General features: G+C 36.4%; 1 protein-coding gene across 1 annotated transcript; it reads left to right on the top strand.

The window, feature by feature from the left end:
• Positions 1-6943: 6943 nt before the first annotated feature.
• DAW1 (dynein assembly factor with WD repeats 1) lies at positions 6944-27212 on the top strand (the record flags this gene model as incomplete). Its single annotated transcript, XM_080349805.1, has 13 exons — positions 6944-6983; positions 8420-8492; positions 10916-11060; positions 14424-14482; positions 15156-15278; positions 16926-17025; positions 18924-19031; positions 20023-20129; positions 22581-22683; positions 23089-23203; positions 24326-24402; positions 26366-26528; positions 27178-27212. The coding sequence occupies 13 exons, from the start codon at positions 6944-6946 to the stop codon at positions 27210-27212; spliced, it is 1248 nt and encodes a 415-aa protein (XP_080205931.1).
• Positions 27213-27913: the final 701 nt, after the last annotated feature.

Raw genomic sequence — 27913 nt, forward strand, 5'->3', positions numbered from 1 at the left:
GATAGAACATTTAAATATGATATACAATAGATACTATGTTGTGGCTGCAAGTCTGTATTAAGGATAGTGTATTGCTCATCTAGCTCCTACAATAAATAAACCAGGCACTTATTTAATCTTTTAGCTTCTTTAAATTCATAGCGTTATTCAAAGACGATGCAATCCAAAATACATATTGGATGTGAAAGCATTGGATGAAGTTTAGAATACTGTATGCCTAAAAAGCAAACATGTCACAGGAAAAGCAGAGACTCAAGTACTCTCAAGAGTACTCAAGAGTATTAACAGCTATTATTGAATTTACAGCAGCATTTCCATAGTTTTGCTTCCATGACTTCAGTTACAATTTTATTTGTAAGCATCTCTATTTCCATGTTCCTGACATTTTGCTATTCGCTGACTTTAAACTGAAACGTTTTTGTTTGTTTGTTCAGCTCTCTTTCTATCAATGACACAATTGATGGTCTGGGTTGAGATCCCCTGAAAAATTGGTGTCCAAGGAACATGTGAGATGTGATCGCTAAGGTTTTACATCATTAATTCCTACATGTTTTAATTTACAAACCTAACCTCTTGGTTAAACCTGTTTGTATGGCCTTTGTAGCCAATGCACTGCAGTGTACTAGGTGTTCACAACACTCCACCTCCTGGAGTATCTTAATTTAAAATCTAAGCTTCACATTGATTCTTTTTTCTTTACAGAGAAAGCCTTGGAAGATGAAAGGTGCAGAAGTACATCTCAACAGCTTTTCACACCTAAGGTACACGGTATGACGTTTTGATATCAACTCATGTTTTTGAGTAGCAGCTGTAGTAGAAAGCTGTAGTAGTAAAGTTTAAAGGGAAGGTTATTGCCACATTTCTTGCAGTGAACACTACTTTCAGTTATCAGAAAATACGATCTTGAGACACTTATTCAGTGAAAAAAAGGTTGCTTCTCTAGCTGAGGCTGAAGATATGTATGTTCTTTCTATCTGTTTGGTTTATAGGTGGTGGGTTTTCTTTCATCCTTCCCTTCTTTACTACTGGAGATGGATGTAATGGCCCACAGGCTTCAGAGAAGATTCAGCTTTCTCGAGGGCAAACATTACCTGTTTCCTGTGCCACAGTGAATGTGAAGGCACACACAGATATTTGTAGTAACACATCAGATGCACTTTTCTGTTTGTTGGGGTTTTTCAACCTGTGAAGAATACCTCGTGGTGAGACATGCTCATGGGAAGAATGAGGGAGAGAGATAAACCAGCTTCTGGAAACGGGAATAGTGTGGCCCAGCACCTGGTGAAAAGGTCTGAAAGACAGGGTCTGTTTAACAGATAGTTACAGGATAAAGCAACTTAGGAAACAAGAAACATTGAGAGAGTACAGTTGGGGCACCATGATTAGCAAAGGCATGTACCAAAGTGTATGAAAGAGAGCTCAAAGTATTTCTTATTTGAGTCAAACTTTAGGTATATTTGTGATCCAAATTTTAACTGTCTTCTCTTCTGGCCATATGCCCATAAGCCAAGGCAAAACATTTATGTGTTGGCAAAATTTTTAGGTGTAGGATGGTCTAGTACAACCAAATTATACTAGACTCCCCCTTTATGTTTCAGATGTTAGAATCTGATAAAAATATTCTTGAAGGAACATGGCTTGCAAGGGGATAAAATCTGTACCAAGAATTCATTTAACAAATATTGAGGTGACAGTAGATAGCATCATTAGGTACTGAGGGAAGAAAAACATCACAAATCTGTAAGAAGCAACAGACTCATCCCTGGGGGGAGTGGATAGCAGGATGCTGTGCACTGATCGTTCAAGCCATCTAATTAGAGTTGTGTCAGCAGAGATGGGTTCAAGTGGCCCAATCTGCAGTGAAAATTGTCAATTACAGTGCCAAGATTAAACTGTTGGTTTAATATTCTTGCAGCACTATTGGTCAGGCACAAAGCCAGTGAGAACACTATAAACTTACAAAGTAGGTAAATGGGAATTTGAGAGTGATAAATGTAATGTAGCAGACAAATCAGAGCTGTAAAGTGGTCAGTGTGGTAACTTCAATTGTTCACTCAAGTGTGGCATTATCTCACATATGAATAAGCTTTGTTATATAGCTGAATTTAAGGAACACAAATCAAAATGTTCATATAAAAATTTGTCATACATATCTGAAAAATAATAATATTTTAGCTACATGCCTTACTAAAGTGATTCCTCTTTTAAACATACTAATTATTACATATTTACTAGAGCTGTTTGAAAAACATGATTAAGTGTTCCAGTGGGCATCTGAAATGTTTCATATTGTTACAACTAGGAATAAATGGTCAAAATGTCCTTCAGAGACAATTGCAAATCTCAATGAACTGCTCATTCTATAGCATCCTCCAGACTGGTACAAGAGTAGGCAAAAAGATTTTAGGAATTTGGAAGTGGGTAGTGCTGTGTTAATGCTAATTACAATCAATGAACAATATATATATAAATTGTTTTGCACATCCATATATCAAAATGATGGTGAAGAAATGTAGAAAACAAGAAACACAGAGACAATTCAATAAGGCTATTGCACTTAATAAAGACATATGGATACTTAGAAAAGATGGTGGTTTATGTGAAATGCCTAATGAATCTTGCAGTTATAAAAATGAAATATAAAAGCCCAAATGAGTTACTTTGACTTTTTTATTAAAAACAATGGCAAGACAATAATACTTTCACTTGAATGAAGTTGTGTTTTCTAAAACAAAGTAGCTTTCACTACTTATCTTCTTCAATTCTACTGTAGCCTTACTAGAAATCCTGTTATTCATCAGGAGCTTTTTGCTTCCTCCTGACTCAAAGTGGTTTGACTCAATTGTGTGTTAGGTATATGTAGGAGAAGTGCTCCTCTGTTTTCCTCATTGGCTGCATCCAGATAACTCGGTGGCTTTCATCTTGCAGCTCAGACAATCTGACTGCAGAATACTTGTGTAATTACATGATACTTGTCATCTTGACTAGAAGATACAGAGGTCTCCTTAACAAAAAGGTCTTCAGGCCCCTACAGTCTGGACCATGGAAAGAAAGATTCTTCTCAGAGAGGGTAAAATAGATATAGATAAAGTATACATATTTATTTATTTATTTATTATATTTATATATATATTTATATGTATTTTATTTATTTTTTTTTAATTTATTTTTTTGTTGTCACATCTACCCATCAGCTTGGCAAGGTTAAGAGGAAAGGCTCCTCTTAAAGAGGGAGCAAGGAGTAACTATTTTCAGCTAGGTTAAAATTTGACAGAAACATGTTAGAATGTATAGAATTTGCCTGACTACATGGGATATGTAAGTAGTTTGGCAGAAATGGAAGACGGAAGAAAAGGGCAAGGTAGAACTACTGCTCCTTTCTGTCATTTATTATCTCACTGTAGGTAAAAAACACATATATCTATTCACGTGAACAGAAACTTGTAGTGACACACTTTCTAGGCAAATAGCAACTAGGAGTTTTTTAAAATTTATTTATTCAAGATAACTTTAAATTGATGAAAACAAACATGCAAAAATGAAAAACAATCTTTGGGAAAGAGAGTACTTCGTTCTATAACACAGTCAGCTCTTTCACCCAGAATAGCTCTTACCAAGCAAACAGCAAATTCCCAGAAGATCATGTTCCTTATACAAGTAGTATAGTTTTAACTTTTTTTTTCTTTTTTTATGGCTGTAGTGTCATGACTAGCATTGGAAATAACAGAGCAGAAGTGAGAAGGAGCTCTAACAATGCACAGAGAAGTGTAGTGTGTAGCAGTGTCTATCTGGGAAAGAGGAAGCTGGTTATCTATGCCAGAGTAAAACAACCTTGAAAAAACCTACCTATCCCCTTTAATTCACCAAGTAGAAATAAGGAAATATCTGGACACAGTCCTCCTGCATCTGACAGATGTGACACTTATGAGAAAGGACAGCACACGTGAAAGGACAAGCATGCAAAAACCCCCTTTAGTAAAAACTCACTGCACCCATTACTAACATAACAGAAATAGGAAGTGGCTTTCTACATCTTTCCCTTAACTCAGACTACTCTTCGGCTGGCCTTTCTCATTTAGTTCAGCATACCACAGACTGACCTACTTCAGAGCAAGTGGGTCATGATACAACTGAACCCTGCTCTTGTCTGCAAGCAAGAGTGTGTCTGAGTCAGAAACACTTTCTTCTTGTTATCATTCTTAGGATGGTACTTTGGCTTAAGAAAACAGTGATTTTTCAGAACCTGTGTTGGCAGGAAGAAGCCAGGCTTCTCAAGAGGAAGCTCTCCATTGTAACTGTATTGATTTTGCTTCATATTGTGCATCACGGTTATCACCGGCACTCTTGATAAATGTATACTGCAGCTTTCCAAAGGCTTTTGAATATTGACTGATAGTGACGTTTATGGTACCTTAACTCTCTGCCGCTCCTGCAAACTGCTGACATAAACAAAAATGCACAGGGAAAAATGGATGTATAAATTATTTTTCCAGGCTGTTATTGGCAATACTTTTGATCTCTGTACAGAAAAAAGGATTATCTCATCCAGAGATAAAAATTGCTGGAGATCCTGCATTAACATCTCTGCACTCCATTGTTCTTTCCAGTGGAGATATTTTTGAACTCTCTATGGCGCATATGCCGATTCTTTGAGGGTGGTCTTTCATGGCTTAGAGCCTGTGTGCAGTCTTTGGATGCTAAAAAATATCAGGGCAACAATTTTGTCCCAGCAGCTTAAAAATTTTCCTTCTAGAAGTATTTGCTAGTTGCCCATTTCCCTGAACATGAAAAAGAGTTGTATTTCTGCTTAACAGTGAATGGTCAGTGGTATGGACTTCAGCCTAGTCTGCTGCATCATCAGAGTCTCCGCTTGACTAGTCCTCAGGTAATGAGCTGTGTTTAAGTCCTTCCCTTCTCTCCCTCACTACAGTTTTCACTTTTGCTGCCTGAAGTCTCCGTAGGTAGTCCTACCTGTGCTACAGCTCTGGTTCTGTTTTGTCTGAAAGACAAAATGTTAGTTACTATACATTTATTGTGCAGACAGGCCTGTCTTGGGTGCCACTCTGGGAAAGTCTTCCTCTCAGCATTGCGTGGGCTCTTTGTTCCCCACTCAGGTGGCCAGCAGTTTTTTCTCATTACTCTGTGGGAATAGAGCAAGTGAGGCCATGACAGTAGTGCCTTTTTGGGACAGGCTGGATAGCAGGCATGGAGCTAAAGGGATTGACTTCTGCCATGACTCCACTGCTCCCGAAACTTCTGCTGACAGAAGTAAGGAAAGGAGGCAAGAGCTGAGGCCCCATTTGAGTACCATCTTTCAATGTCATTGCCTCCTCATCCCAGGGGATGACAAGCCGTGAGGCTGCATGTTCAGATGAAGCTGTACAGCAGAAAGTGAGGAGAGAACGTGCTGAACTGCCGGCCGCTGATGTCATGGAGCTTTGTAGCCTTTCCACTTCCCTCTGCCCTTGTTTACATTGGGCCTGTATTTTCCCTTTCTGTGTCTCATGAAAAAAAAGCTTGTTGGCATGTGATATATAAAACCTTGAAAAAACGATTGCTAATAATTGATTCAATGATGCCAATACAACTCTGAAGTGCAGAACTGAAGAGGTGCTTACTACATAAGTTATAGTTGAACTACAGATACTCCTCATTTATGCTACAGAAAAGTATCAAGCCTTTACATTTGACTAAAAAAGTTAAATGTAGCACTTCTACTTGGTGTTAAGTAATGCTGAAGGCTGCATGAATGTGTTTTTATGAGGAACAAAGAAGGTGTTAACAGAGAAAGCAGTGTCTGTGCCATGTTCATTGTTCACATCACTTAAATTAAAAGGACAGAAAAATATTTATATTCTGAAATGATAATCTGGGTGGATATGTATTATGCTAAATACAAAAACACCTGTTAAGAAACTGGAGACAACCAAGACTAGACGTTGTTCAAAATGTTAATTTTGAATAGGATTGGTCCAAATAAGTCAATTCAGTTGGGAAGCTGCTTGGATTATTTGTTTTCAATAAAAATATTTCTTATCTGCTTCAAGACTCTCCACATGCAAATAAGACAAAAGATTTAAACAAACAAATGGGAATGAAAACCGCAGAGAGCACTTTGTCCCCCCGTCATGTCCCAGAGTAAATCTAGAGTTGGCCATTGTGTTTTACTTCCTTGCTTTCAAAAACCAAAGGGCTGTCTTCAAAGTGAAGCTGTAGGGGGCCCTAGGGGTGTTTTTGGAAACGTCACGTATATTAAACACTGACTGGGACTGTCTTCTGTTGACCAGTTGTCAACAATGTGGGCTACGAGGAGATCTGCTAAATGAAAATGTGTCTGCTGCTTCCCCCTATTGATGCTCCACGGCCATTTTTGCACAAAGCTTGACTAAAATTTTTGGTTCTATTAATGCATTATCTTTTAATGAGCATATATTGGTTATAGTTTTTCAAATACATTTTGTTGTCTGTCTTTGATGAGACAGTATTTTCATACTCATGTATCTATCCTGAGTTTCTCCCTTTAAGAAAAAAACGAGCTGATTAAGGGTTTTTTTTCCATTATTTAAAAAATATTTGTCTGCTTTCCTTAGTCATTTACTATTTGCTTTTCAAATAGCTTTCATGTATTTGCTATGCTGTTACTTATGGCTCCTCAGCGCTCTGAACGTTACCTTCTGTCAGCGCACTCTAGCCTTTGGAGTTCTGGTACTTTCTTTTCTGTGGCGTAAATGAGACGCTGTGTATGAATTACACAGCGCGGGCAGCTCCAGCTGGCGGGTGGCAAGGGCCGAGCCCCCGGGCCACGCAGCCTGCCCGCCATGGCTGCCGCTTCGTCACACGAGGCCGCCCCACCGGCGCCCTCGGCACCGCCCCTGGCGCTCGCGCAGGCGCCGTTTGACCGTTGCCATGGGAACGGGCTCGCGTCCGGGGCTGGCGGCGCAGGATGGGGCTGAGGCGGCTGCTGCTGCGCTACTACCCGCCGGGTGCGGAGCAGGGGGGGCTGTGCCGGCTCGGCGGGGACGGGGCCGCGCGCGGGCGGCAGTCGTTGGGCGCGTGGCGGGTGCCCCTGTCAGAGACGCGCGGGGTGTGGGGGACTCCTGTCATGGCGGGTTTCCTCACCCCTGCCGGAGGGTGCGGGGGGCTCTTGTCACGAGGGGTTTCCTGTACGGGGGGCTCATGGCAGGGAGCGTTTCCTCACCCCTGCCAGAAGGCTGCGGGGGGCTCTTGTCACGAGGGGTTTCCTCACCCCTGTGGTGGGCGGGATGAGCAGGTGGGTCACACACCTGCAGCTGGCTTGACTTGAGGTGCAGGTGTTTTGGCACTGCGGTTGATGACTTCCAGCTGGGCATCGCTGATCCGAGCTGTAATTAATGACTTATCATTGCAAAACCAAGGCAGTCTTGCTTGCATTGCAGTAAGGAGTTTAGAAAGTCAAAAATGGCAGTTGTTGGCTCCAAAAATTCATAGAATCATAGAATAGTTTGGGCTGCAAGGGACCTTTAAAGATCATCTCATCCAGCCCCTCTGCCATGGGCAAGGACACTTTCCCTACCTCTCTCCTTTCTTCAAGGTATATGTGTTATCGAAAGGCCTGTTTAGCAAAAAGTTGCCGCATTTCTTATTTTTCTTTTCTTTGAAAAGCTATTCTGCTAAGTACTCTTCATAATTTGAAGAATTTGAATGAACTCAATCAGGAGACTTAGTGAATTTTCACAGGTGAAACAAGATGGAGATGGCTGGCTCAGAAAGTGTGTTGTAGTAACAGATATTTCTTTCAAATTAAGTATTTTTCTTGCAGACTTGGTAAAATGCAAACTGGCATAAAAATTCTTCTAAATTATCCTTTCCCACAGAAAGCCAAGGAACAGCAGAACTCTTTAACAACTGTTTCAAAACAGGAAACAATGCGGTTAAAGATTTTAGTACTTCAACTCAGTAAAAGGTGCAGAGGTACCAGAACATACCTAGAAATTGAAAGTGTGTGACGGTTTTCTATACGCTACTACACACAGGCCTTTGCAAACATTGAAATAAATGTAACAGGTTTTGTAAAACGTGTTTTCCAGTCTTCTTGGAACACCAAACTACCATATGTATCTTCAGGACAGCTTCTTTGAAAATAGAGCTGATGAAAGCATGCAAAAAGTTGTTGGGGAAAAAAGAGCTTGTTAATTTCCAGAATAGAAAATGGCTCATAAATAATAATGTTTAATATCTTTTATCATATAATAATATCAGAGTTGCTGATGAACCTGCTAACTCTCAGCAAGAACAGCCGACCTTCTCCTAGTAACTGGAAGTAGGGCTGCTGAAGTCAGTGGAGCCATAGAAGTGGAAGCATTGCACTCTATAGTGCAGGTTATAAAATCCCTGACATAAAACTAAGATCTTTTTAAAACTTCTGTTTTATTTTTTGAAGGAATTATGCTGGAATATGTACAAGATGGTGAGCCAAAGACCAAATCTATAGATTTACTCGATCTTAGACCTGAGTAAGTATGATGATATTTCATATAACAACACTCTCTGCTGTTTTATAGCATGCTCATCTGCAACTCTATTTGATTGTTTTAAACGTATTTGAGGTCAACTATGTCTTTGTTCACTGAAACACTCACACAGAAAAGAAAATATCATAGTTCAAATAATTCTCCTATTGTTTTAAGTACGGAATCTTGCATTCCAGCTGTTTTTTAACCATCATGCTTTTCTGTTCAGAGGTGAAGCCTCCTTTTGCTTGTAGAGTTATGGATATCGAGATGCTTGTACAAAACAAAGCCAGCAGAAATGTACAGCGCTGAACTTTGTGATGAATGACAGTTTCTGTAATAGTATATCTGGTCTTCAGAATGTGTTCAAAAGTGGGTCTAACTCAGCCCCCAGTTTCATTGGTTTAAATGAACTTTATGTAAATAGCCGAAAATAACAACTAGACATCAGTTCAGATCTCTCCTGTTAATTAATTGATCCTCGTAACAACCATAGGTAAGGAGATGTAATCTAGGCAAGTGATTCCCTCACATACGTTCATGTGGCAAAACTATGTATCTGCTTCTGTTGCAGGTAATGGAAGTTTTCTGTTTTAGATTGAAGTTTGATAGGATAGGTTTAGGTAAGATAAAAGGTAGTGGTCACTTCATGAGGAAGCAAGTGAGACTTGCTAGGTGGAGGACAATCCTCAATCACATCTGGCTCTGCTTTTCAGACAGCTGGAAGGCGCCAGTGTGAACCTCTCATACGTCTTCCTGGTGAGGAATGGAACAAATTTGTTGTAATGAGAATGTTGACTTGACAAGTTACTATGCTGAATTATCTTTAATACTGCTACATGTAATTTATGCACCGGTGCTTGGCAAGTTATTTGACTGGTTGTTTTGTGCACTCAGTGACAGAATATAATGGTATGTCAGAATCAGAGAATTGTTTAGGTTGGAAGGGACATCTTGAGTCCATCTAAAGAAGGGTCAGCTAGAGCAGACTGACCAGGACCTTGTGTAGCTGGGCTCTGAGTATCTGCTAGATGGAGACTCCTAAATGTCCCTGTGAAACCTATTCTGGTGTTTGACCACCCACAAAACAACAAAGTGTATTTTTGTGCTCTGATGGATTTTTTTTTTCTTTTGCCTTTTTTTCATTTGTGCTCCTTGATGCTTTTCTTCTCAGTGGGCAGTACTGAGAAAAGTCTGGCTTCCTCTGCTTCATTGTCTCTTGTCATTTATTTGTACACATAATAAATATGGAATATTTATTGAGTTTGCATGTCATATCTAGTGTTTTTTTAACATAACTTTTTGGTTGACATCAGACACCATGGAAAGATTATCAGGATTTATGCAGCTCTCAACTATTTTTTCTGCTTTCCTCCAGCTAATGTCTTCTTTAGGCATCCAAAATAAAAAATGAAAAAAAAGCTGGGAGCCTTAACGTGGAGTTTTTTAGGCAGAAGGGCATGAAGTAATATCAATATTGACATTGATATGGAAAAGTCCTTGCATGTAGGCTGAAGTTAGTAGACAATGTAGGCTGTACATGCAAGATGAAAAATCCAAATTTATAAAATATTTATTTTTATCTACCTGGAAATGTGATCAGTACTCTGGATAAAACCTAACGAGTCACTTTATGAAAGAAAGAAGTTGTCTGCTATTAGTTAACAGGAGTATAAACACTGAGAGGATACTAATTTATAGGTATGTTAGTGGCTCCCACTTAGAGGACTGATGTAGAAAATCCCCTTTAGATGGCGATAATTTACATACTAACAGAAATGCTTGTTTTTCTTGCTAGGACGTTTTAAATGTATGTTGGTGTTTGACTGCTGGGTATTGTCAACCCTCAGTTTCTCATGGATGGCCAGGAATCAGACTGTGGACCACATTTTACAAGTTATTCTCGTAACTGAGGGTTATAAGAACAGGCATAGATTTGTGAAGCCACAGACAGAGATAATTTTAACACTTTACATATATAAGTTATCTTGTTGCTACTTCATGGGCAACTAATTCAGAATTGATGACATTCCACTTTAATTTGGATATTTATTCCAAAGCTACCAGTTTTGGATACACATCTCCCTTGTCTGACCCTCTGTGGAAACTGTTTGAAAAGGTAAAGTTCTTGCCAAGCTAAAATTTGTAAAACTTTCAGCTTAACGAACAACTTCAGTAAGAGAGAAAAGAAAGTATAGAAACCAAGAAAGATTTATCCATATTTCTTTAAGCTCTTACAGAATAAGTGCATATAATTGAATTGCTTGCTTTGATTTCTCTGCAAGTAAATAATATTCTTGCTTTTATAATAATAATTATTACCAGAGGATGAAATCTGGTGAATTCGGTGATTTTGTTTTTGTTGTTGTTTTTTGTTGTTGTTTTTGTAGTTGTTTATTTATTTATTTATTTCCCCTCATAATTAGCACAGATGCCATAGCCTTGGTAGAAGAAATTCAAAAAGGAGAACCTCTCATCACAGCTTCATGCAAGGAGCACGTCATACATTTAGTACGAAGATTGCAAGAGAAGCTAGGGGAAGAAGAGGATCACAAGTTCCATCTTTTTAAGGTCAGAGGCATCTTTAAAATAATTTGGGGGAATTTCAGTTGTATGTTTCAGTTGTAATGTTGCATGTCTGTTTCTACTGCTGCATATTGTGCCTGAGAGCAAAATTTGGACATTATGACCAATTTCTTGGCTTTTTTCAATCACCTCTGCACTGTTTAGAGCAGACGTATCAAACTCCCTTTCACCGGAGGCCACATCAGCCTCGCGGTTGCCTTCAAAGGGCTGAATGTAATTTTAGGACTCTACAAATGTAACTAGTCCTACCTTTGTACAGTCCTAAAATTGCAACAACTGAGTCTGGCTTGGTTATGTCTGCCAGGAATTCCCACTAAAGGGATGGGAGGTACAACTGTTCCTAGACACTGTTTACACAGGCTTATGTACAAGGGTGTGTTTTGGAGAGAAATCATTTTCCTTGTTGTCAAGACTCTGTGAAACAGCAACACCCATAGTCATGTTTAAACAAAACCTGTAAATAGGCCCCAAGTAACTTAGGTTCTTGGAAGGGCCCAGATTATTTTCATACGCTTGTCTGCTTGTCTTCTTGTCCTTCATTTTGTGAAAATTGTGATTATTTTAGGTATTCTGCTACATACAGTATTATTGGTTGTCCCTACTTTCTACCATTACTACTATGTTTGACAATTGGTAGTTTGATCTTCATCTGACAGCACCTTGTAAATTTCTGTTCAATGAGTAAGAATTTTAAGAAAAAATATTAGAGAGACATTTCAGGACTTCAAATCCAGGATTCAGTGTATCAGAGGAAAATAGGTTTAATTGGTTTTAATTGTGGAAATAAAAATAAAATTGCTTCCAGAAACGGCATGTTGAAACCTGGTATAATTAAGTGTTGTGTCTTTATTGTGTCAGCAGATGGCAATGTGTAGCTGTTAAAAATTGCTGGTCAGTACCGTGTAATTGATTGTTATCTCACAGCGAGAAAAGAGAGAAGTTTTGTATTTATTTGCTTGACTAAAACAAAATCTTACCTGTTGCTAGATATAACTTGGTTTCTTTTAATCAACGGTACAAATCCGGCTGAACGCTACCAAGATCTGTGCATTTAACCTTGAAAACGGAGCTATGTAATTAGGCATCTTAAAAAGTTGCTCTTCTAAGGTATGCTCTCAACTGAGACAATGCTTTTCTCAAGCTTTTAAAATTATTTGCTCATCACAGAGCTTGACAAATCACAAAATGCGTGTCCAAATTTCAGTGTAAATAATGTATTTGTTTCTTGTTGGGTATAGTGCCATGTTTGAACTTCTGCATTTGCAAAGACTAGAAGCAGACAAATCCAATCAATGCTGGCTTATTTTCTTTACTCAAGAGTAGCCAGAAGTGTGTAAAAAGAACTTGGTTTATATTTCATTTCCATTTAATGCTTGTAAATGGAACATGAGGATCAGCTGCTTCTGAGATACTAAAAGAAACCACAAGAGGTGGGTGGGAGTGAGGATTTTTTTTTTTCCCTGACAATGTTCCATGTGTTTGTACTGTTAGGGAATGAATATTTTTTCCTGTTGCACTGGAGCATAATCTTAAATGAGTATATAAGCCTGTCTTTTTGTTATTTCCAGTAATTGTGGTGACGATATTGTGTTAGGCACTCTGCAGAGAAGCAAGCTTTTGTAACAGTTCCTCAGGTTTTAAACTATTACATAGCAGGGGTATGTTGTAGTGATGTGCAGTTTTATCGTGGGGACTGCTGTAGCAGATTTTGTAGAATCAAGGTATATTTTTTTAATATTACCTTATGATTTGATTATTGTATCATTTACACAAGCCATTCTTGCTGGCTTAGAGTTCTGTGGATGAAGCAGCTGCAGCACTGGGCTTTGGAAGGACAGAATTACTGCAGTGAGCTGAAACTGAACATAAACCCGTCTCGTTTTCCTCCCTTTTTTCATAATTGTTAAATATTTTTGTTATTCGGAGTTGCCTGCGTGGAGCCTTAAAAATGTAATGGATCAAATTTCCATAAATTTCCATAATTATCCATTCTCATATGCAGATATTTGTATACTGTGGCTGTTTTTAAAAAAAGGCAAAACATTTTTGCCTTTTCCACATCTTGGTTGCCCATTTCCACTGCTGTAGCTGAAAGTACAACTTGTCTTACTTTCTCTAGAGAACAGAATTTGCTGTTTTTCTAACATAAAATACTTTTCTGTTTCTCTCTCAGTCCTTCACTTAACCATTCTTATTTCTTTTCCATTTTGATCAATCCCGACTCTTCTGAGCAGAAGATCTCTGAGCTCTCATTTTTCTTTTGGAGACAGGCAGCTGAGAAAGCTAGAGATAAGAACAAAAAGTTGAAGCTCTGGTAATATGTCAGTGATTAAATGGCATTGTTCATAAATCATTTCTTCTTCATTCTCACGCTAAAGAGAAGACCTAGTGGACCATTTCTGTATTCTTAACATCCCTTTACTTCACTGTCAGCAATTGCTGTGATTTCCCAGGTTATGTTTCTATTATGCTCAAGCAGAAGCCAACTTGTAATAGGTGAAAGTTGTTCAAATGCAAACCCTGTTATACCGTAGCCACCTTATTCAAACACAAACCACATTACATTTATTTTGGTCATTTACAAACTGTCCTGGCACGCTGACTTTCATTAGCAATATCTGAAACCATTTTAACCTATGTTTAATAAACCAGAATATATATTATTATGGGTATGAGATAATTTACATGAAACGTACAACTTGTCTGGTTGAAGTGCCGTAGAAAAACAACATTAGAAAAACAGTTACTTCCATAACCTAGATAATACAGGCAGACATAAAATTGGAAATTCTGCCTTTGTATTATGCCTTGATAAGTATCTTTGTTATGGTTCTGCATGCCTTTTTTGTCATGACCTCATTGGATGCAGATGTAGCTTATTTCTGTTCTCCTTTTTTAAAACAAAATCACATACTAGCTGAAAGCATCCTATAACCTAAAAGACTCAAAATACTCAATTCAGCTGGATTTCTTGAATCACTATGTAAGGCCTAATGTTAGTTGGGATTTCTTTCATCAGTGATCTCATCAGGCATGGTCTCCTTACTCGTTTATTTTTGCCCTTGTGGCTCTGTTCCAGGGTTATTTTGCTGGTCTCAGATGGAGAAAAAGCAAATATGGAGGAAAAAACAGTTCATTCAAGTAAAATATAAATTTGAAATCAATACTATATAATATCTTCAGTGATAACCTGCTGAGACATGAGTCAGTTTTTAGTTAAGGATTAAGGTATTACAGCTGTAACTGCTAATCTGGCAGGAAGAGGGTAAAATATTAATCTATTTAATATTTTGAGCATTTTTTAATTGCATCAAATATTTTCTTCTCACTCCCCAACTTCTCTTTCAGATACTTAGAGCACATATATTACCACTGACTAATGTAGCGTTTAACAAATCTGGTTCCTGGTAAGTTGTTTTCAAGTCAAAATACATAATCGCTAATCAAAGTTTTGTATTTTTAAATGAAATTGTAAGAATATTTCAGTGCTTTTATCTTGCTGCAAAAAGAATTCAGCTGTGCTGCTTCTAAGCAGTTTTAAGCATGATTGCGGATTAGATATCAGGCCTTTGTGGAAGAATCAATGGGAGATGCAAAAAAATAGTGGGTCAGATTCAATTTATGCAGGTTTTTTTTGCCAAGGGGATAGTTTGTTGGCAACTACCATATTTCAGGAAGAAGCACCTTTATGGCAATAAAATGAATATTACTAAAATCTAAATGAATCTTTGACATAAATTAATTTGGGACTTTCACTGTAGTGGCATTTCATGGTAATTGATTTCACTATGGGCATATGCCTAACCATTTTTTCCTTCATGTCTTGAAAGCAGCAGCTTGCTTTTTAGTTGAAATACATGAAAGATTAGAAACAAGGTTTTGTTTTTAATGAGTAATATTAAAAAAAAAAAAAGAAAGAAGAAGGAACCTCTGTAGTTATTAATCTCTATTTTTGAAAGAAATAAGAAATCGAGGGTCTGAGACAGCACTAACTGAAATCTATGGAAATATCTCACTTGACTATGCACCAGGATCAGTAGGCTATTACTGTACTCAGAAATTAATTTATCTTTACTTCAGCTTTATCACTGGAAGCTATGACAGAACCTGCAAAGTATGGGATACTGAATCCGGAGAAGAGCTACGTACACTGGAGGGCCACAGAAATGTAGTCTATGCAATAGCTTTCAATAATCCCTATGGGTAAATATATTTTCTCTGAGATGCATCATAATTGCTTATCATGTTATTTTGCAAATAAGGAACTGTTTCTCAAACTTTCATATAAAAAAGACTATCTCAAACTGAAATAGTTCAAATTCTGAATTTGTAAAGTTCAGCTATAGCTGATCACCATCATATACATCACGCTGTATATTATTTGTATAAGAGAAATATTCAAACATATTTTCTGCTATAATTTATAAAAATGAAATTTAGAAATTCAAAATATAAATTCCATTAGGAGTTCAATGTCTTGAAAAATACATGTATATGTTAATCTGTGTTTCATTATATTAAATTAATTTTGAGAATATCGATATGATCATATCATGTTCTGAATGTTAATAATTCTTTACTGCCTCCATGTAATTGTATATGATGTGAGATATAAGTACTTACTAAAGCTCGAGTAGCTTCAGTTAAGGAGAAAGAACATTTCTGTCGTAACAAAAGTGGATTTCTCCATTATTATTTAGGACACGATATAGAAGTGTCAGAGCTATTGAGTAATTTTTATAAAATCCACAGGGTGCCGCTGTATCAATGTCAAATATGAACCTGTGTAGGTATTTTTTTTCTACAACGACTTTTTGTCCTAGGTTAGAATTGCCACCTCTTAGGTGGAGGGAATTACATGTTAGCTATTGAAGTTTCATTGTCACTTGCTTCCTGAGGAAACTGTAATGTGTAAGCAAATGATTTTGCTTCTCTGTAAAATAATATAAATTAATTCCTATTTTTATATTGAATCACATTACCTCTTTCACAGTCAGATGCCTTATTTGTCAGTCAAGCAATACACAGTTAATATCAGGAAATAAATGTTAGAGACTAGTTCTTACACAATATGGAGCATCATAATTTCCTTCTAAATGAAAAGGTTTTATCTAGCATAGAACCTGCTATATCAATGCCTTATATTGTTATTATGCTTTACTTTAAAAAAGCAATTAGTGAAACTCTTTCATATACTTCGAAGAAACCAAGGTATGACAAAAATCTGTTCAAAGACCAATAACTAGACCATAACATAAAAGTGGAAAAGCAATATGCGAGAAAAAATATCTGATGAGAATGTTGAGCTACTTTTAAATTAAAAGTTCAGTTAAAAAAAAAGAAGTCTGCTAATCCTTAGGTTTCAATACAGTATCCCTTGCTACTTTTTCTTAGTACCTCACTTCAGTCTTTCTCTGTTTTTGGTCACAACGCTTCGACTGACATGCGTGGGAGTGGCGTTTGACCACCAATTTGGGTAAACTACTTATAAAAAGAGTTTATAGCTGTTGATAAACAAACAGCTACTATCTGATGAAATGACGTAACTTTTAAATACACCTGGAAGTACAGCAGATAACCTCATCTCTAATGTAGGTTAGTCACCAGTTATGAACACTTCTGTGCTAATAGGTAGGCACAGTGGGTGTTACAGAAAGTAACGATGGCGGCTAATTTTTTCCCTTAACGTAACTTCTGTTTGTCAAATCCAGCTCCAGGATCCTGTAGTGCAGCAAAATGCACCAAAATGCATGCAAGCTCTGATGACGGGGTATTTTTTCTGTTAATTCTACTCTCTTTGAATTCAGAAGTTTTTTTCTAAGTAAAAATGATGGGATCTTTTCCATTTAGTGACAAGATTGCCACAGGATCTTTTGATAAAACCTGCAAACTTTGGAGTACGGAAACAGGAGAATGTTATCATACTTTCAGAGGACACAGTGCAGAAATAGTGAGTACTGGTGGATGTTTCTTATTCCTTTATGCTTCTACACACCATCATGGATGGCTGTGAGTTCCATGGCTGATATGGGAAGGGGCAGCTATTCTGCTGCATCTATTCACACATTCAGACATTGTGAATATTTCTGCATTGCAAGAAAAAATAGCCTGACAGTTCTTTAGAAACAGAATAAAACATTGTATACAGTTTGAAAGGATATTTTTATTTTTAGTTTGTTCCAACTTCCCTCGTTGGCTGAATGTTTTTGAAAAATACCATAACAATCACAATTTTCAGTTTATTGCACGTCTTTATTCTTTGTTTATATATACTTTTTTCTTTTTTTCTAGATATCTTACATTGCTTCTCATATTGCAGAACTGAATACATAAGAACATCATTATTTGTATTACTGTCTTTCATGCTGAGATCTGTACTTTATGTACAGGACCAACTGGAGCCGTAGAAGAATGAATTTCTGAAATTTTTAGTGTGTTAACTGGGAATATGTGGGATGCCAAAATGTCAAATATAAACAAAATGAGAACAGTTTAATCTTAAAAATGGTTGGTTTCCTTTCCAATAAATTAGAAGCCCTGTTAGCAATAACAAATGTCTTGATGCACAGCATTCTGATTTAAAATATTAGGGCAAATCCACTGAGAATTTTAATGTTAATGCAGAATATATTTTTTAACAAAAATAACTATTTAATCATTATTCAATAAAGCATTTTGGAAATTGTTTCTGGAAAAAATTGGAACTTAATTTGTAGATTGTGAGGCCTACAACTAGTGTGAGAAAATGGTAGTTTACCTTGGTGGAAGGTGAGATTAATTTCAGTGGGTTTTTTGTTTTCTGGATACTTTGAAAGAGAACGTTTGTTTCTTGCTTTGGAAGAGAACGTTTGCTTCTTGAGACAGGCTGCAGTGATTTTGTGTCCACACATCAGTTAGATAAGTATTTAAAGGCCTCTCAATTCCTTTTGGCTTCTGTAGGCGTTAGACTAGCCACAAAGTGTTATGACTTGTGCTAGCAAGTAATTAGTAGAAGATAAGCAAGCAGAAACAAGAAGAAAGCAAGCAGAACAGCAAGCAGAAAATGATGTGTTTCTCTGAATGAAGTCAGTTTCTGAAAGGCGTTTATTGCATATGATTCATTGCTGGAGAGGACATGTCCATAGGTATTCAGTATGAAAAAAAAATAGACAGTTCTGTGGCGCGGATCAGCAGGTTATAGGAAGTACCATGTGTTCTGCTACGGCTGAAGCACTCGGGTCGCCTGGAGGAGGTGTGAGCAAGTACTCCTAGGAGAGGGGAGTACACTCGTGACACTCTCATCTGGTGAGAGAGGATGAGTGTGCATGCAAGGGTATGAAAATGCGTGTATGATTAACACAACTTGGAGTTACAGGAGGACTTTTAGAAATTTGTAGCTGTTTATTAAGATTGCAGAAGTTTATCTTTGTATTACAGATACTGATACTGAATATATAGTTCTCTGCCAGTTTTGTGCTGTTAGGAAATGAACAAACTTCTTCAGTCTTGATTTTAATGAAAACATTGTGAACTAAGTAATTTCTCCCTGTGACACAAAGGGAAGAACATAAATAGAGAATTTTAATCCAGACTCGGAAAATAATACAAGAGGTCTTTCAGTAAGTCTTTTTAATGCATTGCCATTACAAAGCAGCCAGTGAATTCATTTCATTTGAGTAGTCATCCAGAGCTATGTCATAAGGATTTGTTGCCCTTCCAGTGAATTGTTGGAAGAATGCTACAATTTTTCTGTATTCGATAAAATATTAAGTCAGATCTTTAAATTATTTAAAAATATTAATCTGACCCATTGAGAAAATGGATACGCTCTTCTTTCCCACTTTTTCCATCCAACTTTTCTTGCTACAGGTGTGTGTATCATTTAATCTTCAGAGCACCTTGGTGGCAACTGGAAGCATGGATACCACCGCCAAATTATGGGATATAGAGAAAGGAGAAGAAGTAGTCACCTTAAGTGTATGTTTGCTTTCCTTATGTATTTAAAGATGTTCCTTTCGTTCTTGGTTTTCTGAGATAAATAACAATATAACCATTAAAACAGTTTCAGTTACCAGGTGGGTCCCATGGTGATTGCATTTACGAAACAGATTAAGAAAACTTGAAGGGAATTACAAAGCTAAGGTGTTTTATAAGAAGTCATATTTATCAAAAGATGGATTTTCTCATTTCCATGACATTACTGCTATAGATCAGAATGCCTTCCATTGCTCATTAAAACCTATGGCTATACTGTAAATTATGGCCTCCTCTGTTTTAACATAAAGTAATTCTGAGAACATTAATGTCAGATACTACATGTGTCTGGATCTTCTTCCTGTAAGCATCAGCAGAGGAAAGACATCTAATTACCTCCAGATTGTGATGTCTCTCTGGTCTATGTGCCTTGCTCAAATTTCACAGCTTCAGACTGGCCTGTGTTGTTTCAATACATTTCTCTCACATAAATCTTAAATAACAGAGAATGCATAAGCTTCCCTTAGGTGCATGTGGCCTATAGAGTGGGAAAGGTGTTTTCTCCTCCTTGCCTTTTTCTTCCTCAGAGCCCTGAGCAGAGCAAAGAACAGTGGAACTGTGAACCTTTAGCTTATAAATATGCTTACCTTCATTTTTCCAAGCCTCTCCACTAACACCGGTGACAAGCTGTACTGCAGTTTACTGTAAATTAATCATCTGTTTTCAGTATGTATTGGTGAAGAATGTGATTCTGTTTAAATCAAATATGGAATATATGCACTGATGACATCATTGGACAATTGGTCATTGCTTAAGTGATGTGCCTGACTGTAGGTCTTTCTGTCAAAATTGTGATATACACGACAAGACAGTAAGTAAGATATTGCAAGGTTATAAAAGAGCTATGCTGCTGAAAAAAAAGCTACATATTGAACTACATTAATGGAAAAATAATAATTTGCTTTCTCATACTCCTTCTATAAAATGATTTCAGGGGCACTCAGCAGAAATTATTTCTTTGTCTTTCAACACCACTGGAGATAAGATTATCACAGGCTCCTTTGACCATACAGTAGCAGTGTGGGATGTTGGCACTGGCAGGTACTAAAGTACTAATAAATATAATTTTACATTGCATGTTTTAATGACAAATGAAAGAGACAATGTTGAGCTACAAATTACAGACCTGGTCCTTTGGCTTCATTTAGAATATGCGTTCCTTCATCTTATCATTTTATTACTCCTGTTCCCTTTGTTCTTCTGAAAAGGAATGCTTCCCATGAAATGCTTTTGTACATGCTTTTTGTTGTAAATTTCCATCTTATTAGCAATGAGGAGGCAGACAGAATGGACAGGTTCTGTGTATGTTGCTGATGAATTCTCCAAACAGGAAAATAGTTTGTCACTATGGAGCCTCATTGTTTTTGAAGATGTCTAGAATTTCTAGATGGAACAGACTATTCAAGTAAAAAGAAAGTATATTTTATGTCATAGAAAATAAGTCTGGTCATATTGCCTTTCTTAAGCATAGGTCTGTCTTCCTTTTCACAGTTCTTTATGTCAGTATAAATTTATAAAGAAGAGAAAATTTGGCCTCTCTGACTGCGGAGAACAAAATGTCTTTATAATTATGCTAACAAATAATAGTGTAGTAGCTAGATATGAACTTATTGTGTTATCCTGAAAAATCCACTTGTTTTTTCAACTGGAAACCCAGTATAAATAGAATAATAAAATGGTTGCCCTGATTATTGACAAAATAATTTATGAAGACAACAACTCCCTTATGTTTTCAGAGGTCATGTCTTTTTTCTTTTTGTGAAAGCAAGTGTAATATCTCTGAAATTTATATATAAAAGGAAAGTCTATGTTTAGTGATATCTTGGGGTAATAATGTGTATAGATTCAAAATGAAAGTGAACACGTGATTTAAAAAATAATGTACACGTAGTACATAATTTAAGGTGTGACCCTGTAAGGTTTGAGCTTGTTCAATACCAGCAGTTTAATATTTGGCATGTAAATACTTAGAAGGCACTCATTCAGTGAATCAGACCTTTGGATTCAGCTTCATTCAGCCTGTAACTGGGGTCAGGATGCTGGACACCACGATGCTGAGAGACATTTTCTTCTTATTTGGAATTTTTGGTGCAAATATTAGAGCTTCCATGTACATTTCACTAGAAACTGAAGGCTAAACCAGTATTAACATGACTGAAACAGATTTTTTTAAAAAAATAATTTAAATAGAAAATTTTTATGTCATTTCACAAGTCAATTTTCTGGGTTCTTTCTAACTGACTATCTCACAGACTGTGGTTTCTGTGAGATATTCCACATGTTATTTATTCTGCTTATTGATCAGATATTTACACTGAAGTTTAAAGCCTGAACTGTCTTTTGAAATTTGGAAATTAAAGCTTTTAAATTTTAAATTAAGACTTTTTTCATTGTTAGGTATTTTGCATATTAGGTATTACAATAATAACAGTCTTGATGGACAAATAATATGTTCACATATTATTTCCACTGTTTTTTTTCTGCTTGTTGATTTTTGGTTTTACTGTAAGAAAGTCTACACAATTACAACAGTAATTCTATAAAATGACATGAATGGCATGAATACAATAATGTTTTTGTTATCATAAACAAATAGAAAATTCAATTGCTCAGGAGATTTGCTTTGCTGTTCATTTGGCATATATATTAGTTTAGCTATTCATATATCTCATGCAATGAATAAAAACATTTCAGTTACTTAAACTCAGTTGATTCTCTACTCATTAATTTATCCATTAGTTAAGGCAGTTTTCTATTAATGATACAGTGATACTAGCATTGTGATAATAAACTAATTTACTAATCCTTTAATATATATAGAAATTAATCTTTTTTAGGATTCATTACTTTGTAGGCCACTAATTCATAGGAAGCAATAATGGCTAATTGTACCCTCTCTATTAGCTAAAGCTGAAGGATTTAATGGAACTAATATTGTCAGGCTTTGTGTAGGAAAGAGTTCAGGATTAATGAGGATTAGAAATCATATTTCAGTTTGGCCATCATTTGCCTCTTACTTGGGAACATGCTAACATTAAGTACCTGATTAAGTTCTGTTTGATCTTCAGTGGATTTTAGAAAAGGCTTAGATTATATGGAGTTCTAAAGATGTACTGTTTACAGTTTGTTTAAGTAGGATAATAGGATACATGTGCTTTGTATGTAGAAGGATAGAAAAATCTGTCTCTGGCACTGGAAAGTCATCATATTTCACTGGAAATACATTCACTAAATATTTTTGAAAGAGAAGGGTAGATTTTTCTGTTTTATTCCTTACTGATTCATTGTCTCAATGATAAAAAATTGAATTGATGTAGTATTAGAATCCTAAATTAGCTGTACCACTCTGTTTAATTGCTTTAATAGAAAAAATGGTGAAGACTTGACACCTTTACTATCTCATTTTATTATAAACTTACTTACAGTTTATATTCATTTATCAAAATACAGACTAAAATATATATATATTTTTTTTAAAATTTTTTTTGGTAGAATGTTACATAATTTAGTAGGTCACCAAGGAGAGATTAGCAATGCACGGTTCAACTGGGACTGTTCTCTCATTGTCACTGGATCAATGGACAAAACATGCATGGTAAGAACATTGAGTATGTACTGAATATGGCTACTTGATACATAAACATAGATCTTTTGTAAATGGACGAACACTATTTTAACCTAGTACATGTAATTCATTAAAGAATTTACAACTAAATGTGAAACGTATAAGCTTAGTCACTTCAATGAAGTCCAGTTAAATAGCAATATATATATTTTAAGGCTCATTTAATAAATACACTGAAATAAAAAGAAATACATAGGACTTCATTAAACTGACTAAACAGTGACTCTTTATTGATTGATATCCCCCTTTCATGTTAATACCTTCAGTCGAACATCAGAAAGGACATATACGTTTTGCTTTATGGATCAAGTAGAAATCTATCAAGTAAATTAGTCAAAATAAGCAAAAAAAAATTACTCTTATTTATCTACGCAGCTGTGGAATGCTATGACTGGGACACATATAGCAACTTTAACAGGTCACAGTGAAGAAATATTAGATGTCTGCTTTGATTATGCTGGTCAGCGTATTGCAACTTGCTCTGCTGATGGTAAGTGAAGTGACTGGGACTGCTGTAAAAATTGCAATAGTAGCATAAAACAACTTGTTCTTTTGGTTTTGCTTTGAGTGTATCTTGATGGAAGTGGAGTATCATGACTCGAAACTATAGATCAAGCAAAGTTTGTTGCATTGTAGGAAGTTTGGCATTAAACTTAAGAAGTTTTACCCAGTTAAAATGTTCTTATTTTTCACACTTTAATCAACTCAATATGTCTTTCCCCTTTAACTTCAAACTTGTAGAGAAATAATTCACTTCTGGCTGGAAATGTATTTTAAATGTTTAGGTAAGTAGCTTTTGAGTGAAATATTACTTGGGTGGCTCAAATTTAGGCTTAAATGCAAAAGGTAGTTGGAATTTTAATGGTGGATTCACTACTAGGCTTTCCAAAGGCACAGCAAGAGAATAGACAATAAAGAGGTACTGAAAGAAGCTGTTATGTTTTGTTATTGGTTTTGTTATCTGTTTTGTTATTGGTATGCAGCCGTTTTGTGTGCTTATTATTTTTTTTAGGAATCACAATAAGTATTTTTTGTATTCATCTGTATAGTGTTATGTTATAGCACAGAATGACAATACCATATTATTTTAATATACATATGTGTTTTGATTTGCACTCTCAGAAACAGGATGCCAGACTGGATGGGGGGCACTATTTGCATCTGATTTGCTGTAGTTGCTAAATTAAGACATAAGACAATGTAAAAAGTTTCACGGAATGTAATCAATAGCTTATGAAATACAATTAATATATTTTAAAATAGAATTAATATCTGAGAAATAATTAAAGCTTTCTGAATATATTGTACAGACATTCCGAAATTACAGACATTCTGAAATTACAGACTTCAGTGGTCCATGTTCTATGTGGACATATGTTTTCACATATTAGAAGTTTTCCTGCAGAAACTTTTAAGAAGTCAACCTTTTCCAATCAGATTACAGATCCTTTTTGACATATTTTATTGTTGGAGGAAACTGTGCTAGGATTGTCTTCTATATCTTTTAAAATTAAACCAGAGGATGAAGTCCTTTCTACCTTATTAAAATGTTCTTATTAAAATGCATGTTTAACCATCAGAATCACAAATGGCTCCTAATCTACTACAACAGGAACAGCAAGAGTCTATGATGCAGAAACACAAAAGTGCATTGCAAAGCTGGAAGGGCATAGCAGTGAAATTTCAAAGGTAAGTTGTCTGTGGTTTGCACTTTTTCTTATTTGATAAGAATATCCAGGCCACCAGTTATTCCATGACAGAGGAATACCATTAAAGAATGTGGTGGTAAAATTGTAAATTTTTAAGATGGAGAGGTCTGGTTAAGAAATTATCTTTACTAAAAGAACATTACTTTTGACTAAAAGCTATCGGTTAATGATTGTTTCCAAGTCCCCACTTGTGAGCCACGGTAAGACTGGGTGTGCCACTCCTAAAGGCTCCACCAAGAGCTATCTCTCCATATTGCCATGTTATCTACTATTTGATTCCTTAGAACTGGGAAAGTAAGCAAGCTACTTGAGAAGTCTGTCCCTCCCAGGGATGGATACATGGCTTACTTAACATTGAAGTGATTGTTTTTCCTTATCTCTTTCCTTTTTCTGAACCAGTAAACAGGTTGGATCTCCGCAATCACTTGGCAGAGGACAGGGTAGCGGAGAGGGAGATGCTCACTGAATGTTCTCTGACTCTGACCAGAGTTAATAGTTTCATCTGTCATTGGTTGTATTCGTGTTATTACACCCTTGGAGTCTCCAGATATTCTCACAGAATAAGCACAAGTTTTTTAGTCTCTTGATGACATCTTAAGGCTGTTGCCTCTGAAGCTTTTACCATCGCTCTTATTCCTTGATTCTACCAGATCTGCCCCTCTTTACTTTTTTTTTTATTTCTCTGCACACCCAATTTATGAAGTGGAACAGAAAAAAACCTATTTCTGTGGCAGAATACCTGAAAAGTCTTATTTTTGAAAGTGCATAAGGGACTTGAAAGTATAAAGCTTGTTTCAAAAATCACTTGGTCATGAAGAGTGTGCTCATGCACTTTGCTAGAAGTCTTATCTGGCTCAATTTTGAATGCCAAGGTTCAGTTCCAAGTACACCTAGTTACTTCCAAAATTGTATGTATTTTTCAAACTTTGTTATTTAATGCTTGCAACTTTTCATTATTCTTTCAAATGGATAGTTTTCACTAGCTTCCAGGCTAGTACGCTAAGTCTGTGCTGGTTTTGTTTGATGTATTTTATAATTGAAATGTGACTATTTTGAAACTAGGATGGTTCTAGTGAACAAAACTCACATGCTTTCGTTGTATTGATTTGGCTATTCTGATCACTCTGCTGAGAGAATATTAAGTTCAAAAGGGCTTGTCTTTCCTCATTTGATATAGTCAGTGCAGCATTTCATACTCAGTGTGGATGCACTGCGGAACGCAGTCTGAGCATGTGCTGACCTGTGGGTGGGTGAGGGACAGCCCATCAGGGTCCCTAGTGCTGGCGTGATCGTTTTGCTGGAACTGAGAATCTGCTCATCCGGGAGCATGTGGGAAAGATTTCTGCAGATGTTTTGTGTAGCTGTGATCGCTTGGGAAGTTCTTTATTAGGAAATGCGATTGCTGGGGAACAGGCATTTTGCTCTCAGTAATCAAACAATTTTGCATTATTTAAGAAACCTGGTATTATCTGCTTAGTGCTATAAAAATATATCTGATTATCTGGAAATGCATGCAATTTTGGCAATGAATGTTTAACAAATATGAAGACATACTAAAAAAATTAGTCACCTTTGATGAAGTTTTGCTATTATAGAGATGTATGTTATTTAATTTAGAACTCTATAAGATATGTATTCATTTTACATTGGAATGATGACATTTAATAAAGTTGTTAGAGTTGTAGAGCAATTGTGATTTTGGGGGATAATGTCTTGATCCTATAGTGAGGTCATTGTATATAGACTTTTGTACATACACAAAGTTTTCAGCCACGTAAGTTTGCCAGGGTGACTCTAATGGAATATTATGTTGAACTTCAGCTGGAAAACTGAATGCAAGAGTTGCTGGTTTCTATTTTCACTTTTTAATCACTAGATATGCTTCTTTTTCTAAGCATATTGACTTGCTAAGTAATATTACCCCTTTTTATATTTTTTTAAAGATATGTTTCAACCCTAAGGGCAATCGTATACTAACAGCCAGCTCTGATAAAACAGCTCGACTCTGGGATGCTGCTACTGGCCAATGCCTTCAGGTGTTAGAGGGTCACACTGATGAGATATTCTCCTGTGCTTTCAATTACGCAGGCAATATAATCATTACAGGTAACAAATATATTACATTCTTCTTTTTTTTTTTTTTTTTTTTGAGACATTTTGTATCTTATCATGGTAAAAAAAATAGTCTGAAATGTGTCCTGGGGCCATATCTCAAATGCAGGTACCAGCAGTGACTTAAAATATACTAAGAAAAAGCTAGAAACTCACTTTGGAACTGAGGCTTAAGTAAATATGGTCATGAAGAAATTTGTATAACGGCACGGGCAAACCGTACCATGTGTCCTATGGGCATGTACTAGCCCCAGACCAGTGACTAAACCATTTTCTTGCAATGTATTTCAGTGAGGGAGGTCTGGATGAGCAAAATGCAAAGCTTTTTAGATGGGAGCACCCCTGTTGTGTATTTGGCGCTGCATTCTGTTCAGGTTTCATTGACTTCACACAAAAAAATCACGGGAGTGGGAAATATGAACAGAGTATTTGTTTCTTTGATCTTTTGAGTGAAGTACCAAAACATGGGATGCAGGATGACCGCAGCTAAAAATATTGCTGTAGGTCCTGCTGTTTCTTCCTAGGCATGGACAGAAAAATATTTCTGTGGCTCCAAGTAGATAGTTGGTGTAGATCTTAACAAAAATGGATAAGTTGTGCAATATAGCTAAATGATTGCCTCACAATGTGTTTTTATTACTAGGGAGCAAGGATAACACCTGCAGAATATGGCGCTGACTGAAGACAATGAAAGATCCAGTTCAGTATATCTCTACTTCATGAGTTTCATAGTCAATAAACTCAGTCTTGCAGATGTTTCCTTTCACGCTCTTTGTTCAGCTTCAGCTTTGATGAAATAGAGAAGTTACCTAGATTTTGATAGGTTTGACTTTTCTGATGTAGATATGGAATTGTTCTTATTTTTAAATTGAATGGTTTTTTATATTTAAATTTGTGCATTTTGGCTCTTTGGATACTGCTGAGAAGAATCTGGCTCTGTTATCTCAGTCACGTGAGAGAAACCGTGAGTACTGTGAATGAATCCAGTAGGATAGCCCCATTTATTTGTGTGCAATTTTTTCCTTGTAACCCTTTTGATAAAAACTAGCATTATGATACTCTCAGGTGTGAAAGGTGTGTTGTTGTATACCAACAGGAAAGGCAGTGCAGTTCTGTGCTACTTTAGTATTGCCCTACCTCCTTAGGTCAGTTTGTACTTAGAGATGTGATGTGGGGGATTTCTGGCTGACAAAATGTAGGAAAATCAGTGTAAGGAAATGTTTGCAAATACTGCTGCATAGTTAAGAAATGAAATTTGACTTGCTGTGTAAGCATCACAAACTAAAAAAGTTCTTTGGACTGCCATTAGGAAGTAGATTTTCTTTTTGCTTAATCTTTCAGGTTGGGTTATTTTTTGTTGCTTTTTTCTTTATGATTTT

Source organism: Nesoenas mayeri, assembly GCF_963082525.1.
Source record: "Nesoenas mayeri genome assembly, chromosome: 9".
Lineage (NCBI taxonomy): Eukaryota > Metazoa > Chordata > Aves > Columbiformes > Columbidae > Nesoenas > Nesoenas mayeri.